Source organism: Symphodus melops (assembly GCF_947650265.1).
Source record: "Symphodus melops genome assembly, chromosome: 12".
Lineage (NCBI taxonomy): Eukaryota > Metazoa > Chordata > Actinopteri > Labriformes > Labridae > Symphodus > Symphodus melops.
In genome coordinates this window covers 11,358,994-11,377,770 of record NC_136702.1, presented here as the reverse complement: position 1 = coordinate 11,377,770, position 18,777 = coordinate 11,358,994, and the positions used below count along the sequence as shown (strand labels likewise).

General features: G+C 40.6%; 2 protein-coding genes and 1 long non-coding RNA gene across 4 annotated transcripts in view; 2 read left to right on the top strand and 1 right to left on the bottom strand.

The window, feature by feature from the left end:
• The first annotated feature begins 1,611 nt into the window (after positions 1-1,611).
• On the top strand, positions 1,612-6,244 carry tbr1b (T-box brain transcription factor 1b). Its single transcript, XM_079356974.1, has 6 exons — positions 1,612-2,422; positions 2,588-2,742; positions 2,930-3,051; positions 3,356-3,514; positions 3,825-3,886; positions 4,445-6,244. The coding sequence occupies exons 1-6, from the start codon at positions 1,737-1,739 to the stop codon at positions 5,286-5,288; spliced, it is 2,028 nt and encodes a 675-aa protein (XP_079213100.1). The 5' UTR covers positions 1,612-1,736; the 3' UTR covers positions 5,289-6,244.
• The window catches only part of LOC306832361, a 16,079-nt gene continuing 692 nt past the window's right edge, over positions 3,391-18,777 (bottom strand). Inside the window, exons 2-3 of the long non-coding RNA XR_013780213.1 lie at positions 13,294-13,698; positions 3,391-3,465 (exon numbers count right to left, since the gene is read on the bottom strand). This is a non-coding gene — a long non-coding RNA (uncharacterized lncRNA). The remainder of the gene's footprint in view (positions 3,466-13,293; positions 13,699-18,777) is intronic.
• The window catches only part of slc4a10b (solute carrier family 4 member 10b), a 23,176-nt gene continuing 12,431 nt past the window's right edge, over positions 8,033-18,777 (top strand). Inside the window, exons 1-6 of one of the 2 annotated variants that reach the window (XM_079356970.1) lie at positions 8,033-8,325; positions 9,351-9,392; positions 16,175-16,256; positions 17,272-17,424; positions 17,527-17,665; positions 18,124-18,284. In XM_079356970.1, the coding sequence (XP_079213096.1) occupies positions 8,278-8,325; positions 9,351-9,392; positions 16,175-16,256; positions 17,272-17,424; positions 17,527-17,665; positions 18,124-18,284 (625 nt within the window). In that variant the 5' untranslated portion in view covers positions 8,033-8,277. The remainder of the gene's footprint in view (positions 8,326-9,350; positions 9,393-16,174; positions 16,257-17,271; positions 17,425-17,526; positions 17,666-18,123; positions 18,285-18,777) is intronic. The other variant, XM_079356969.1, reaches the window with a different exon arrangement.

Here is an 18,777-nt window from a genome sequence, read left to right as displayed (position 1 = left end):
ATAATCCTGTAATGAGGAGAGCAAAGAGCAACCTCTCTTTCTTGCTTGGCTGCAGACAAGCCCGTGCTTGCATGTTTCACAGGAATAGATTGCTGGACCCTATAGCCTCATGCAGTAATGACCCCTCTTGTGAGCTTCAGAGCTTCATGGCTTTTCATTAGAGATACAGACCTGATGTAGATGTACCCGACAGTGAAGCAGGCCTCCACTGGTCTGCAACTTAACCCTGCTTGGTTGAGACTGCTCCAGGCACATTTGCTAGTTTATGACACTGCAGAATAACTACAGCAAAAGTTATTAAAAAAGGAATAGAAATTATGCATTTTAATGGTTGTGTTACTTCATATTGGAAAGTGTGATATTTCACAAGAAAGATGCCTGTCATACAATTCAACACTGAACATTGAACACATCCCATTGTTTTAAAAAAAAATGGCAGTGTTATATCAACACCTCACAGGCATCATAAAGGTGGCATTGAATCTCATTACTATATAAAGTGCACCCAATGAACTGGAGGTTTATAAATGCAGTTTTAAAACAAAGGCTTTACAATGGTAGAATGGACTGTATAGAAGCAGTTTGGGTTTAAATTACAAGCTGAGGAATGTGCATTTGGGATTGGAACAATTTAACATGCAGCCATGCTGAAACGTCATTTCATCTTCTGAATCATTCGGACAAAGTTTGAATAAACTGCACTGCAGGCTTTGAAAGGTTACATCAATGATAAAACTTTCACTGTTTTTTGATGTAATTCTTATATGATGTCATCTGGCAGCTAACAATAAACTTAAACATCTTAAATGGAAGCTTCATCAGAGATGTGCTGGCATTAAATTATATCTTTATTTAATGTAATGTACAGGAACAACTTTAAACAAGTATTTTTTTATGCCTAAGATCTCATCATGCCACACTTATAGTTTTATAAGCCGGAATCTCTGCAATAAGTTTTCCACTAAAGAAAAATGTATTATTTCGAAACCAATTCATTTTAAATCTGCAGTCTGCACAGGTTTTCCTTTCCTTCCTGTGACATGTATTTGCCACAGCAGCCGTGCTATCACTCCTCCGGTTCATAACTTTACAGCTCATCAAATATTAACGAGCAGTGGGACTCATAAACACATCTTCAGTGGGACGCCATGATTTCACGCTATATCACAAACATTTTAAGGCATCAGATGCGCTGCCTGTCATGGACTGTCATTTTTGGTGTGTTAATAATATATCCTGGTTTCTCCCGCAGACATACTTTGGCACTCATGGCGCATAAATAGGTAAATAACGCAGATAAATAGGTAAATAACGCAGCTGACGCGAGCAGAAAACGTTCTTTTTCATGGAATTTCTTACTTGTCTTTAATATGTGTTTTTCTTGTTCACATATAAGAATGAATCCGTCTAAGTCTATGTTTAAATATAATAAAGGCCTCTGTCACCCCGCGAACAAATCACTTTGCTCACAGCGCTCCACGGATTGTCCTAATTAAGAGCTGTCTAATTAAATTACAGCCCTGAGTTAACCAATGGCGATACTTGTTTCATTAGCAGAGAAGGAAGAATGATGGAAAGAAAATCCTTCCTGATTGCAGGATGGTGTCAATTGGCTAATTTGCTGCCTTCGGTGCTTCAAGTCTTCGCAAAAGGCGTTTTCCTCGTGTTAGATTTGGAAAAGGCGTGTGCACAGGCTTGTGATATAGGTTGAGCTGACAGTGGCTTCCTATTGAGCCATGCAGGTCGAGAACTGCATCTCGGCGGCGACTGAACTCTCCAAGAAATTTATGAATGTGGGCAGTGGCTTCTCGGGCTCCGATAGATCAGAGCTTTCGTTGCAGGACCATCCTATTAGATCTGCGAGTGACAACCTGGAGAGAAGTTCACCTCTGAAAAAAAACTCTAGGGAGATGACGAATCAGTCAGAGGCAGACAATTTTCCCGACTCCAAGGACGCATCAGGGGACGTCCAGAGGGGCAAACTCTCTCCTGATCTTCACGGAGTCTCTGACATCCGTCATAATTTCGATGGATCTGCAGGAGAAAGGTGCATCTTTTCTCCATCCGCACAGCCTCAGTCAGTCTCAGCAGCCACCATGTTCCCGTATCCGAGCCAGCATGGACCCGCGCACCCAGCTTTCTCTATCGGAAGTCCCAGTCGCTACATGGCCCATCATCCGGTCATAACTAATGGAGCTTATAACAGCCTTCTGACCAACACTTCTCCTCAAGGCTACGCTGCGGCCAGCTACCCTTACGCGCAACAGTATGGACACACGTACCAAGGAGGGGCTTTTTACCAGTTCTCCTCCGCGCAGGCAGGACTGGTTCCGGGGAAAGCGCAGGTGTATCTGTGCAACAGGGCCCTGTGGCTCAAGTTCCACAGGCACCAAACGGAGATGATTATTACAAAGCAAGGGCGGTAAGTGAGCGCACACATATGGCTTACAAACTTTCACACTCAATTGAGTTTTTTTCCCCCCCGACATCGTTTTCATTCATTATTTCCCCCCAAAAAGTTAAAAAGGCTGACAGCTCAAAATATTTTTTTGAGATTTCTAAATCTGTGTTCCATTATTCCCCGCAGACGAATGTTTCCATTTTTAAGCTTCAACATCTCTGGCCTCGACCCAACTGCTCACTACAATATATTTGTTGATGTAATACTCGCTGATCCAAATCACTGGCGATTTCAAGGAGGCAAGTGGGTGCCATGTGGAAAAGCAGACACGAATGTGATAGGTATATTTTCTTTCAAAAAATAACACAATCAACATTTTCCTTTCAATAGTAAAACTTTCTTTATTTTTGACGGATCATATGGGTAGTGTATTTAAAATGTTATAGCCTATACCTGCAGAATGGTAATTTATTATTTGACAACAATTCACATATATTGTTTAATTTCTCTTTATTTCGGCCTTTCTAGGAAATAGGGTTTATATGCACCCGGACTCACCAAATACTGGTGCGCACTGGATGCGTCAAGAAATATCGTTTGGAAAGCTAAAGCTCACAAACAACAAAGGTGCCTCCAATAACACCGGGCAGGTAATGCAACATCATGTCCAATACTGCATGTGATTTATTTTTCATGTTACACCGAAAGGGAAATGCATTTAGTTTATCCTCCCCTTTTCTTCTTTATTGTCTAGATATTATTCAGACATGTGGGCTGGTTTTCTTTCATCGTGGCTGTAAAGTTTGCAACTCAATAACAGATGCGCATAATCAGTTGATTTAATTAAAAAAACGAGAAGGCTCAAATGAGGCTATTTTGTGGAGTGTTCAGCTTTAACCATCTATGCAAAGTTGAAGGCGAATTCCTGACGCGCGTCTCTGATTGAATCTCCAGATGGTGGTCCTCCAGTCTCTCCACAAGTACCAGCCCAGGCTCCATGTGGTGGAAGTAAACGAGGATGGGACAGAGGACACGAGCCAACCAGGAAGAGTCCAGACTTTCACCTTCACAGAGACGCAATTCATCGCAGTCACAGCCTACCAGAATACCGACGTAAGGCCGCTTCGTACAACAGTGACAAATACGCGTCAAACCAAAGCCACTCACCATTAGGCAATATCTAAATTGCTTAAAAAAATAAAAATAAAAAAAGGAAGCTGCTTTTTTTTTTACATTTTGAATTAGTTTACGGATTATTTTAAAATAAAATACAACCTTACATCGTTTTTTTTAAGCCTCAAATTCAAGCGACATCAAGGCACAACTTCTCACATCTTGAGGTTCAATGTGAGGAATATTTTTTTTAGATTGATGATGTGGTGCACATATTTTTCTTAATCAAATACGTTATTTTTTTCCACAGATTACGCAACTCAAAATTGACCACAATCCTTTCGCCAAAGGGTTTCGGGACAACTATGATACGTAAGGATTATTTGTTTAGTTTTGTTGAAACAAAATATTGTCATCACTTTGTTTAATCCTGGGTAATTGTTCACATTGTAGCGAGTTTATTACATTTTTAAAAATATAATGGCCTTTAAAAAGTTTTTTTTTTTTAAACCACTGCAATTGAAACAAGACGTGTGTCCATTTACCAGACACATACGTGTCATGTTAATGTGTAACGTACATTCTTTACACGACATTATTGATCATGTATTTAAGGGCTTGCACTGAAGGTGAATGTTTCGGTGTTTTTATTTTGCTGCGTAAAATTCAATTTGCAAAACAACAGAAAAGGCTGCAAGTTTTTGTGAATGCAACTTTTTAGTTCTTTTTCCTTGTATGTTGAAGGGGCCTTTTCTAACATTTCTCTTGAAATTAAATCGATGTAAAAGAAAATGTCCCATTTACGCAATATGATGATCTACAAATTAAGTTTTGGTTCAAATGGATAGTGACCTGAAAGCTTTTGATTTTTAGACAAACAGCCTGTTTAGTTGCTGAATTGTTTCTCTGTTTTTCCCTCCATCTTTTCAGTGTCTACACAGGCTGCGACATTGACCGCCTAACTCCATCACCGGGTGACTCTCCGCGTTCACAGATCGTGCCGGGTGCGAGATATGCCATGCCTAGCTCTTTCCTGCAGGACCAATTTGTCACCACTTATGCCAAATCTCGCTTTCACCCTGGCGTGGGGACTGGGCCTGGCACGGAGCGCAGCGTCCCACTCGGCAACAGCTTGCTCTCCCCGCAGCAGAGCGAGGAGCCCACTGTTGCCACCCCCCCGCAGCGATGGTTTGTCACCCCTGCCAACAACCGCCTGGACTTTGCTGCCTCGGCATACGACGCCGCGGATTTCGCCGGTAACGCGGCCACCTTGCTGTCCTATGCGGCGGCCGGAGTGAAAGCTCTTCCTCTGCCGACTGCGGGCTGCTCCAACCGGCCTCTTGGCTATTACGCAGACCCGTCGGGCTGGGGAGGACGCACGCCGCCGCAGTACTGTGGCGTCAACGGCAAGTCCAGCTCGGTCTTTTCCTGCTGGCCCGCTAATTCTCTAGGTGGGAGAGCAGGTGCTAACTACCTAGTCGACGAGGGAGAGTCCATTCCGACGGAGAGGTCACCGATCGGCGGCTCAGAGGAGACCAAACCTAAAGACATGACGTCAGAGTCGAGCTGGATAGAAACGCCGTCCTCAATAAAGTCGATCGATTCGAGCGATTCTGGGATCTTTGAACAGGCCAAAAGGAGGAGAGTCTCACCTTCAGCAACACCTGTTTCTGAGACTGTGTCCCCGCTCAAATCTGAGCTGTTGGCACCCAGAGAGTGCGAGAAAAACTGCACAAAGGACATTGGTTACTATAGTTTCTATCCTCACAGTTAAACTCTTTCTTTTTATCTATCTATCTATCTATCTATCTATCTATCTATCTATCTATCTATCTATCTATCTATCTATCTATCTATCTATCCATCTATCCATCCATCCAAAAAAAGATGAGAAGTTAATGGCCAAAGTGTAAATTCTTCCACTTCATCCTGATCTGTTGTATCATGGATTGGGCGCCAGCTGTTGAGTCAGTATACGCTGTAAAAAAATATATAAATATAATGTAAATAATACTATTGAACATTTGGTGATAGTGATTGGATGTATACATACTAGAAGAATTCTTTGTGTTTCAAAGAGCGAGCCCTCCTCTGTTCAGTAGCCTAAAACTGTTAGTAAAGAAAGATATTAAAACTGTACATGGACATTTTCTTGTGTAGCATAAACTGGCATAATACTCCCTGTCAGTGGAAAAAAAACTAATGTATTTTGTACTTTATCAAAGCTGTAGGTAACGAGATGTTTATGACGTTACCGATCACTGCTATAATAGTACCTGTGGTTAAAATTGTTTAAATGTTGGTAAATGTAGGCTAGTTTTAGAGTCTTTTTTATGTTTTCATTTGGCCGGTTATTTTTTTATAGCCTGTATAGTATATTCTATTGTGAAAATCTCTGTATCTGCTGTAATGTGACTGAAATATAATAAATGACGTCAGGAAAAGAAACGTTTTACTTTCTTAGTTAGGTAGTAATACTCCCATTGAAGAGTCATGATTTGGCTGATTTTCGTGAACGCATCATGAGGATCATCTTTCCTTTTCCATCAGGACAGTGTGAATGTACAAACAACGAATAATACTGAAATCCAGATGATTAGACAAAATAATTACTCCAGCTCAGTGATGAGTAAATGAGACACTTTGCGCAACTGCATTGGCGCACGAGTTTCCACGACACACTGTGCTTCAAAATGGAGCTTGCTCCGCCAGCACATATAATGAATCTTTACATTTTACTGCACATCTGTATGAGCACGTGACAAATAAAAATCTTGAAAATTCAAAACTACAAACGGCTAAGGCCGGGCTTCCATGTGCCTGCTGAGTGGTCAAGACGATGGGAGGAGAAAAGAAGAAAAGGGAAGAATTACGCTTTAAAGTAATGACGTTGAAAATGGCACAATAAATAAGGACCCAAACAAGTTAAAGTCTCCTCTTCAAATATAGCATAGGCTACGTCGTAACACAAAGGGATCCATCTTACTGACAATGATGAAAAGAAGGTTATCTTACTTATAGCACTTAACGTGAGAAATGTCACGTTTTTCCAACATTTGTTTGGATTAACTGTTTTAGCCAATTTTAAGGAGTGGTTTTTCCCTTTATCATAGACACGATTAAAAAACTGTGAAGCTGACATGTTTTTTTGTTGGGCAACCAAAAGAAAGTGACACATAAAAAAAAAAAAAAGAATTGTCAGTGTGAGACTGCTTAAAGAAACAAACAATACGGCGTGTCCATGGTTAAGGATAAATCTCACAGCATGCTTTCTTTTAATTCAGAGCTGATTAGTTGATTGCTTTAGATGATTTAGACATATCATATATATACTCTGCCTTAATAATCAGATATTTAATTGGATAATTAAAACAAACATGATTAGGCCCAAATACTATTACAGAATAATTAGGTTATAAAAAACATCATAAAAACAGATGAGTAATAAACTCATGTTGCTCTTAATTGGAATTTCAACGTTAAATAGACGCTCACAGCTGTCAAAAACCTGTGGGATTTAGCCGTGTTTGTGTATGAGTGTTTGTGTACTTGTGTTTATGAATATGTGTGTGTGTGCGTGTGTGTTTGTGCGCTCACTGTGACAGTCAGGCTTTCTCACTGATAAACAGCAGATGGCGATAACTGAATGCAAGTCCTGTCTGCGGTCGTCCCAGTACAGAGGCATACAAATCTGAAACGCATGGATGTTTCAAAACTATATTAAGCCTTTAAAAAATGTTTCCCTCAGTTTGAACCTGGATTCAACTGCACATGGATTCAAACGTAGACCCAGATGGCCACTGTGGTCTTATGGTTAAGAGAAAAAAACCTTCAAAAGACAAAAAAAAAAACCTGAAAAAAATAAAGTTAGATTTCTTAAATATCATTATCAGTTGCAAGGGCACAGTGCAGGTGTCAATATAAGGGTTTAAAGCATGGAGCAGCAACGTGAGAGATTTAAAGCAATGAACGTGTCAAGGGCCTTTTTTCGGTGCGTCATATCTTTTAGTGCTCCGCGCTGACGTCACAGAACAATACATTTGATGAGAATTTTGTCTCCGGCTTTATATATTCCATTCAATCACTCAGCTGAACATGTGAGGTTGATCTCTTACAGGCCTTTGTCCGTGACTTTATCCACAATTGTTAGGCTACATACAGTAGCTTGATCCAGTTTTGTGAAAGCTTTAATGCTAAGTTCATTCAAAGGTAACAGGCTTTCCAAAGACGCAGAAAACACTAAATCATTATTCGTAGAGAAATAGCTGTAAATCAGAATCGCAATTAAGGCCTACTTTATTTTCAACAATAATTTAATAAAAAGAGATCTGAGTTAAAAAAACAACAAAAAAAACAAAAAACATACAGCTTGTATAGTAAAGTTTGAATGTAGCATTTTTCGCTCAGCCCCAAAAAAAAAAAAAAAACCTCTAAAGAAAGTGTTATAATAAATCTCATGGGACACTTTAAAACATGGTTGCTGTAGCAGGTGCTGCTTATGGAGATTTCAGCCTCTTCACATCTGAGTCTAAATCAAAATCTATTAAACGCGTCCACGTCAGCTCGCTGAGAGATGCGCGTCTGGATGAACGCGGAGGACAACACGCGGGGCGCAAATCAGCACCAAGCTACTGACCGACGATGATATAAACATGTGACCGCTGTGCTGTCGCTCACTTTCAGCTATATATCTACAGGCATACACACAGCGTAGGTCTCTGCTCATCTATGTGACTGTGAGGAGCTGCTGCCGGGAGAGGAGGATGGACACCACGGACCAAAGTGCTCAGATCGAGCCGCTGCTGCCAACGGTAACGAGTCCTGCTCTGCAAGGACACATTTATTTAAAAAGCTTTTTTTTACACGGGCTGCCAATCTTTATCTACAGTCTATCATAACGCTGTTATTAATATTCTAAGACAAAAAAACTTTTGAAATGCATGCACTTTTTTTTTTAAATGCGAAATGCACTAAGTCCCCAGAGGAGCACATTTACAACCTGTAGAGCATCATCCACTTAGGAACGGTGTCTGGAGAGGAATTTTAGCAGTGTGATACGACAACACTTAAGATGATACTATTCATTCTAATTGAAACGGGCATGCATTCACATGTTCTTCTATGTTTCATGATGATACTGTTTTAAAGTCTAACATGTTTGCTGTAGCACTGATTCAATGATTTCCTTTTGCTTTGTGTTAAAGCTTTTTACACATGACACAAGTCCTCCTTACAGTGAAATCAGACAAAGGTGACCTTTGTGTAATCAATTGTTGGTGACTAATGCTACATACTGTAGCTGCAGACTGTACAAAAGCATGCTAAGACAGCTAGCTCCCAAACACAAACATAATTACAAAAAAACCCTGCAAAAGTGTTTAAGGAGACTTTAGTTCTTTTGCTGTAAAAGCAAAATTTAAAAAAAAACTCAGGCAACATTTACAGACACGTGGGTAGTCCCCTATGGTCATTGCTGATCATTTGGGAGGAGATTTGTTATTATCTATTTACTATTTACACACACACACACACACACACACACACACACACAAAAAACAGATTTTTCCATTTAGCCAAAGGTTTTAGACTGACAAGCTTTTGGCTCGAGTGTCTTTGCTGCTCTAGTGCTTGTTTTAGAGCCACATGGCTTTGGTTTCAAAATGTAAGGTCACAACCTGACCATAGGAGTCTCTGAGCATTTAAGAATCTAAAAATAACAAAAAACAGGGGGGATTTTTTTGGGTGAAATTTGTACGTGAAATTTCCAAATAGCTACTGAAACATCCATACGTGTGAAACTTGACACTTAAGATAAAGAGATGATATTTCGTTACAGGTCAACTCTCCCTTTGGCTTATATTCTGGGCATGGAAGTTTGGTGAGTAACATGACTGATTTTATAGCTTCAATCACTGAGGGGGAATTAAATAAATGAACATGTCAAATGTATTGTAAATGCATTTTGTTTCAATCATGTACAACATTTCCTAAAGAATGCAAGCAAATCAAGAAAAACGGTTTGGGAGGGATCAAGTTGATAGATGCGACATGATGACAGCTCAACAGTGATGTCACTGTTTTAATCTGGTGATGAGTGACTGGTGACTCTGCCGATAGATGCTCAATCACAAATTACAGCTGTTTGACACAACAGAAGGATATGAGCCTCTGTCAGGCATGATGTGAATCAGTGAAGCTGGAGTTCACAGAGCTCAGCTTTCACAGTAAGGATCAGTCTGTTCAAAGTGATTATTTTAGTGCAGGACACTGAGGTTAAGCCCATGCATTCTGATAACGCGGAGGTGCCCTGGACCTGCAGATATAAGGTAGGACAAGACGCCGTCTTCGGCTTTATTGTTGTCAAAAGTGTTGCAGATGTTTCCTGACTTTGGACATGTTTGAGGTCATAAAGGAGGGGGCAGGTTGAACCTGAATGTACATGAAAGTCTTCACCTACCTTTTTCTAGTGACGCTTGCACAGAGAAGCCTCTTGTTTATTGCTCAGTAGAACTAGGTCAGTACCTTTTGAGGGGGGTTGAAATTCCTGTGCTGAGTGTTGAAAGTGCTGAGCTGCTTTGATGAACTCTGTTCGATGCCTCCTTTTAGATGTTGGTGAGGGGTGTTTTCTTCAGTTTTATTTCATTTATACAGTCATCAGTGGGTTTGAAGTAAGAGCTACATTCTAAAACAGGGTACTGCATTTGCACAATATATTCTTTTTTTTTTTAGGGCCACAAAAGGAGTGAAACAAGCTGAGCTTTTCTAATGAACTGAAACATGGATCCTGCAAAAAACGACCACATGTGACTTAGTCTTGACTGATATTAGTTATCCTATCTGATTGTTGTAACTTCTTACTGGACATCGAAGACAATTTTCGGGTGTGTGCGCAGGTAGATGTGATCTGTGTGGGTGTGGAGGGAGGCTTGGTAGGTTTTAGGTTTGGGGATGAGGCGATGATGTTATCTAGTTTGATTAGCTCTTAATCCTATTTTTGTAATGATTGATTGTGCATTGTATTTTGAATTGTTCGCGTGTGCCTAGGGACTGTGGCTGGAATGCAACTAATCCGCTAATTCTGTGTAATGCATGTCCTCTCATGAATTGAGATTGATGTGTATTTTTCGACATTGTCCCTGACAAACTAAACTCAGTGAAGCTTAAACTTCGACCTCCTGCTATATGCAGGTGTGACCTCTATGAAACTGACAAGTGGTTGAAAGAGAGGCAGAAGTGTTTTTCCGAGACATCTTTGAAATGTTTGAGTGACAGGGACCCTTCTCTCTAAGCGACTAAACAAATCTCGAATTCTGGGATAACGGCAAAATTGGAAAGGAGCTTTTTATTGCTGAACACCACTGATCCCCTTTGCAGATGGAAGGTAGATGCCGATTACATTAATAAAAATAGAGCTCAAAGCTATAAAAACACCTCTGATTTTTTTTCCACTAATGTTTCCTTTTACAGGATGTTGAAGTTTATAGCGTCAACATTTAAGGATTACACTGCATTTTGTGCCACATGAAAGCCTGTGCAGTTAATGATATTGCTGCCACTGATGGTTCCAAAACTGCCACAGCCATCTGTAGGGATCAGATCCAAATATGTGCCACATCCTGTGATAGCACTTCAGCTGTGCAGTTTCTAGTTTTTTTTCCTCTGGTAAGTAGATTATTAATGTCTGAAAGCAGTAGTTGGTGTTGTTTTATTAGGAAATGAGCTGAATCATTATACAGTTTCCTGTTCTTCACTTTATGTGAGCACCAACTTTATCATTTTATCTTGGTCCAATCATCGTGGCTTAATTAGCAGATTGATCTGTCGTGGTTAGATGTGAACATCCAAGTATGTGGAAGTGAACCTTAAGTTCAAGTCTTCGTCACAGTTTATGTATTCTCTGGAAATTCTCCAGTGAATACTATTTTGGGTGCTTATTCCATCACTGAATTCTCCAGTCTATAGACAAACAGCATTAATTGCATCCAATGGATATATCATTTGGATTGTGAGGGTCAACTTACTCCCTCGTCCCTACAGGATTGGAAAAGGAAGAGTATCGTGGAAGAAAAATCGAGCTTTTCTTTGTAACTTTACAAACATCTTCCGAAGCTGTCTAGCTGAAGCATCTTTTGGTTTCGTATTATGTTCTTGACGGTATTTTTCAAGGAACCACGGTGTGTTTGCACAATGCACATTTAATATGGACTAATGTGTTTGCGGTTCAGTTACCGCTGGTTTAATCTGAGCCCTATCCATGCCCTGTGTATTTGTCACAGATTACTAACATCAGCCTCATGACCTGGATAGTCCATGTGGCACTGCAGCTGTGAACAGCAGTGCCCTTAATTATCAAAATGCCTCGATAGTCAACCGGCGGTCAAGAAGGCAAAGGGTAAAGCTGATACCAAGCGAGCCTTCAGGATTAAAACACCTACTTCAATAAAAGCTTTGACAGCAATTTCCAGGATAAAGGGTTAATCCAGTAGAATTCTCCACATCAGTAAAGACAGCATTATGTCTGTATTGCTTTTAAATCCCAGCGGTTGATGCTTGGATTAACAGAAAAAAAACTAATTCAAATTGGTTTAGTCCAATTGGTGCACCAATCATCACTAGATAACCAACCATCCCTGTACTGCTACCATCTGTCACATTTCCCAGCAGAAGGCATTTATTTTGATTGTATAGAATTTTCTGACTGTCCACCATGGCATTGGGACTAACAACATGTGAATGAGAGACTGACATTTTCCTTTAACAAAAGAAGAAGAAAAAAACCGATATCTGGAAACATTTCAGGTTAAGCGTATTTCTCACCTGTGTGTCACTCTGATACCAGACTCAGGGAGATGGACTTAGTGCAGAAAACGGACTCTACAGAATCAACCAGGTAACGGCAAACAAATCAAAAAGAAGCAGGCAAAAAGCAAGTTTAGAAAAACTAGTATTACAAACCCCAGATAAGACACGGACAAACTGGGCCTGTGTGATGCTCATCTGATGTCATTGAAACCCACCAAAGAAGACAGACAAGTAGACAGACAGTAAGGCAGAAAAACGCCAGACAGGTAGAAGAAGTAAGAAACACAATATAAAGTACCCTGTGACATTTGGCGCTACAGTATTAAATACTGTAAGAGAATACTTTAAAAACGCAACAACAAAAGTCAAAAGCTTGTCCTGCGTTGAGCTGCTTTCTCTTCAAGTTATTGAGGCTGATCCGAAACAAAATTTGTTTTTAAACTCATTCCAACCTACGCCTCTACTCATCAAATAAGCCAGAACATTTTGGCAGAGGACAGCCCAGATGGCCCCAGCAGCCCAAAACATCTACCTTCACAATGAACAAGATAATGGGTGCCAACCAAATTGACATTTCGCATGGTGGGCATGTTTGTAGCTGTGCAGTGTACACATTATACAGATGTGGATAAATACAGTACCGCTATTATCCCTGTTGCTGTGTTCATTTTGTCACAATCCAACATGCACTGCTGATGAGCCAAACAGATGCAGGGGACGGATTCCTGTTAAAGCCAAGCATATCTCCGGCCTGAGACACAATGAGCTCTGGTCTTATTTAGCAAAACTCATGAAGCCCAACGTCTACCGAAACAGGATAAATAATAAATCTGTCAATTGGTAGGTAGTTTATAGATAGGAATGGTTTCATAAAAGAAAACAAGGAAGTCGCATAGTTCACCAGCCTTGTCTTTTGCTCAACATAAAGACAATAAACAACAAGGCTTTGTAGTGAAAAAAAAAAAAGAAACACCCACCTCTCTGTAGACAGCCCTCTTCCCAGCTGCATGGCTTTCTTCAGGAAACTAGAGGGCACTGAGGAGTCTGTAGATGTAGTAGGACTAGGTTGGAACACCAGGGAGCAGGTCATGTTGATGTGAGCTGTCCTCTCTGGCAGGATGGTCAATCTTTAATGTAGGAGCAATGGAAAGGTCTGGATCTGAGACGAGCTCCTAAAAGGCCCACCCAAATCTGAAGACGGCAGAAAAAGAAGGGATGAGAAAGTTTTGCTTCGAGATTGCAGGATTGTGCAAGAACAAGAGTCACCTAAAAGTGAGACGTACACTGCACCTTGTAATACTGACAACTGAAGACTACTCTTGTGTAGAGATGAAGAACAGGAACTGATGTGATTTCTTCGGGTGCTGGAGCTAATGCTGAAGCTGTGGTGGATTGGAAACAGGAATGTCAGGGTGGTAATGAGAGGATAACAGCATGAGATGTGTTAGAGTTTGAGTGAAGTCGGAGTCAGGTGAGTCAGTTTTGTTGCAAGTTTGGAACTGTTAGAACTTGAACCCTGAGAAGGTAAAGCTATTTTACTGCCAGAAAACAGTTCAGTACATAGTTGATCAATCCAGTATCAGCAAACACATCCATTAGAGAGCAGGGAAGAAACACAGAGTAAATACTAGAGATGCACCGATTGGGAAAGTCAGGCAGATACCAACGTTTGTTTCATTACTTTTTTTATGGTGCAAGAATCCCACAATTCTCTCATGTTGGATAGTAAAAAGAAACCAGTTTGTTCTTCATGTGTCATCATCTGCCCAATTAAAAAAACCTCTTCTCTGAATCAGTCGTTAGGTGTACTGGATGTCAGCATTTAAATTACTTGGTACAACGAATAAACCTCAGCTGCAGACATCAGTTCATTCCACATTATTTGCTGATGTTCTGATGTTTATCCACAGGGCCGATACCGATGTTGAACCGATGCACTGGTTGCATCTCTACCAAATACACAAGGCAGGTGACACAATGTATGCGAAACCAATCAGGACAGATAATTAGACACGTGGGAAACAAACAAAGGCAGGAAGTTACTTTTCTAAATGAGCGAACGAAACACCAAAAAATAAAACGGGGATAAACGATTGAATTCTTAAAAAGGAAACAGACAGTAAACACATGATTAACACATAAGAGACACGTGACACTACAATGATAACTGGTTTATTATATGTTGCTTAAGTCTAGTGTTTACTAAGAACTGTAATATTAATGTGTGTAATTCAAGAGAAGCACACACTGGGACTATTGTGTACCTTGCTAAAGAACCAGACATTTTTATATAGAGTTAGTGGAGACCAAAACAGAGCTTAAAGGAGGTAGTATCAATTACTTTCTTATTCAAAATATTCTTATAGAAATAATGGTGATGTTGCACAGCATCAAACCTGGATTGTAATGATTTTTCACATTTTGTGGGGATAAAATATCGATGGTATTGGTAATGGTATTTGTCATTTTACACTGCGATGCCCCCTTCACGGGTACAGTGGGCTGTTAGTTGTGTTCCAGTACAGACTGAGGAAGTCGGTGGTGACCAGTGACCTCTCCCTGACCACCTGCAGTTTCTTTATGTTCCTCTCCACGTTCATTAGGACACCTTTGCAACGCGTGGTACGCTTTGTTAGCGTCCCTCATCAGACCCCGCTTGAAGCTCTACATTTTAGCTGTGAATGTTAATGCCAACTTGTGATAGCGTGCCTGCAACTTTAATGAATCACAAAGAGTTTTTAATAAAACAGGAAAATACAAGTGCTGTTGCCTGTGCTCTTTGTGCATTATCAAATAGAACATAATGATTTCCTTTGATTCTTCTGATTCACTCCTGCCACCTACTCTCTTTCATCTTGTTCCACAAGTGTTACATAAGCAGGCTAACATTCACACACTACAGACTTCTCTTAGTGGTCACACTCTAACTGAGTACATCCATGCGCCTAAGCCATCTTGTGTAATGGCAGTGGCAGCATGTCCCGAGGCAGCTCTTTACAAAGAAATATAACTGGTTATCATTATGTCTATTCAATTTTGTCGTATGAGGAACATTTGCTATCTGCCGGCATTTCTGCATTTGTTTGGACTAGTCAGTATTCTCTCATGTAATCTCACAAAAGCTCTAAACAGAGGATTATGTTATTTTAGCAGTGCCTGTTTTCTGTCACTATATATATGTCTATGTGGCCGGAGAAATCCAGTTTGGCTAACCTCATGGACCGGTCTTAAATGCCCGGTGCGTGCTGAGAAATGATAACATCACATGAAAGCTCAGTTCGGAAAATGAATCATTTATTTTAAATGAAGCTTGTTGAAATGTTTTATTTCTCTCTTCCAATTAAGAGCTAGTGTGATGATATTACTGGATACTTTTAGGTGATAGAATAAGCTAAATAAATTAATGTTAGCTTTGAAAAACAACAATTAGTCGAGGACAAAATCTTACTTTAATTACATTTATTCAAGCAGTGATTTACCTTTAGAACTCAGATTCCTTTATTAAAACAGCATGCGTCATTGCATGGAAATCACCCTGAACAAAGGGGAAAGCTTTGATTGTAGGTGGATAATTTATTGTTCCTGCTTTCTGTTTGGAATAAGATGGTAGTCGTTCCTATTCAAGAAGAGACATGCAATTAGTTTCCAAGGCAACCGTGTCTGATAATGTGTTTGTTCATAACGCCCTCAACTGTGAGGCATCCCTGAGTCAACAAGCATATTTCCTGCTATGTTTAGGAAACATTTGTTAAAAGGAACAGATGTTGCATCACGTCTTAGCTGCGTTATTGATAAGAAATGGAATAATATTAAAATGTTCTGCGGGTGTGCATCTGTTTGCCACTTTGTGTCCCACAGAGGAATGATGACGAGGCAGTGGTGGACAGAGGAGGAACACGATCCCAACAGGGAACCAACTTGGAGCAGGAAGATGTTGAAGGTACCTTTAAAGACAATGAGTGCATCTGTAATACAAAAACAGCTTCAAGCAGTGAATAGCTGCTGCAGCCGAGTCCGCCTACTCCGTCCCAACAACTGCTGCTTTGCTCTTGACAGCAAGTGAAAAAGATGAGAGCAGAGTGGGAGGACAGTGGGGGAGCTGAGTTTGCATCTGTGATTTCACAGTCGCTGCAAACACATGGACAGTCAAACCATGGACACAAACGGCACAATTATCTAAATGATAGGTTCTGAAGGCCGGCAGCTTTTCAGATCTGTCTGTGCAGACACGGGCAGCGATACAGACTTTTTAGACGAATTAAAGGGGGTTAGCGTTTTCAAATACATGTAAGGACCTGAGCTTTACTCAAGAGTATTTCTTCCCTCAAAAGGTTTCACAGCTCTTGCACTGCACCGAGATGTCTGAACATTTATTTTATACTGCAGTGAGCTGAGTGGGCTGACTTACGAGTGCAAACATAGTCACTCTCTCTCTCTCTCTTTATCCCTCGCTCATGCTGTCTCATACCTGCATAAACACAAACATTGATACATACTGTATGTTGTACAAGTTAAATTCACACTGCTACAAGCCTCGGGTATAAACAGAGCAAATTACAACATCAGATATTGTTGTTTCCTCTTTAACAGAACCCAAGATCATCAGGAAACCCCTCCTCAACAACATTATTCTTATGTTGGCTATAATTCTGATAATGTATTACTGCTCAGCATTAACAGGTGGTATTAACTTGCTGTTATATGTGTGGGTATTGTACATTATTCACTGCATCATCATTATGTATTATACTTCACATATTATTTGTGATGCAGTTTATCCCAGTAAAACACTCAGGATGGAGCAAAAACCATCAATAAATAATATCAAGCTTAATGGAGTAATACAAAGAACTAGTGCTTATCCATTACTAGTGAAATCATAATGATTATCTGTTAAGCTTCGGACAGCTAGAAACACATTGTCACATTGTAACCACTGTTGGATGTGTCCCCAGGCCACAGGACTCTCTACATAGGGGTCCACGTCCCCTTGGGCAGTACCAGGCACCGCAGCCATCGCAGGCATCGTCACCATGGAAACAAACTCAAGAAGAGAAGCAGGGACCGGGCCCTTACCTTAGTGGAGGGCAGAGAGTCTCCTGTTTATGGTACGGGCCACGATCAGAGACTTTCATGCATTACAGCTAAATGAAATGCATTTATGCTAACTGTTTGTCCTGTGTCCCACGTCTTATTCCTTGTGTTCGCAGACACTCCTTCCCAGAGAGTGCAGTTCCTTCTGGGCACTGAGGATGACGATGAGGAGCATATTCCTCATGATCTCTTCACAGAGATGGATGAAATCTGTGCGAGGGATGGAGAGGACTCCGAGTGGAGGGAAAGTGCCCGGTACTGTTAGCCTTCAAAGTCATTAACATCAGCATCTACACATGACCTACATGTTGAACTGAAAGCTTTGATTGAATGGACTGTCTATGCCCATGATCCCACTTATACTGATGAGAGATGTAGCTGTGTGTCTGATGTTTGAGTTTCCGTGGCATTAGATAATTGCTTGCCATTGCTGTAATTGCTCGAAGGGAATTTCCTGACTTTTCTTCTTTGATCAAGACGTTTTATTTTATGTGATATTTTGATTTGAAAACAGAACATAAAACAGACTATTTACCCTGGTGAGAGACAGTGAGCAAAGAGGAGATGTGAACACCCACAGACAGATATTAGAGCTAAATGTAAGACGGGGGGAAGAATGAATGAATGCTTTTTATTGCAACTAGAACAGATGGCTGGACAGGTTGCCGTCAGCTGGTCTCTTCTGACTGGTATTCATGGCACTTCTGTTACAGGTGGCTGAAGTTTGAGGAGGATGTGGAGGACGGTGGAGAGCGATGGAGTAAACCCTATGTAGCCACTCTGTCTCTACACAGCCTGTTTGAGCTGCGAAGCTGCATTATCAACAGCACTGTGCTGCTCGACATGAGGGCTAATTGCATTGAAGAAATCGCAGGTAACCACTGTCCATACATAAAACTCCTGCAGGAAGTATGAAAAGGACTTCATTTGTCCTGTAAACTCAGAAAATAATGTGTCAAGACAGCTAGATTTAGCAAGGCTCCTCCATCAAAAGCCGGCCAGCATGGACCACTGATAAGGCCAATGCTAATTCTCGATGATGAAGATGCTCATGAAGAACCGTATGGCGGCAGCAGCTGCACCCGGATGACTTTTTAGGCTCAGAAATTCCTTTTTTTGGGAACAAGCCGAGTAAACATTGAGCAAAACCGAGTCAAAAAAAAAAGGAGTAAAAGTCAATTGTCAGGCAATTCTCGTAATAAAAGATGGGACAGGCAAAAGAATATCTTATGTCAAAGATATTAACAGCTGCTTTCAGGCTTAAAGTATAGCTTCATCTGATCCTTCCTTCCAAATCATAAACTGTTCGACAGCCATTATGGCTTTTTTTCCCAGACGAGAGGGAAAATTATGTTCTGAAGATAAAA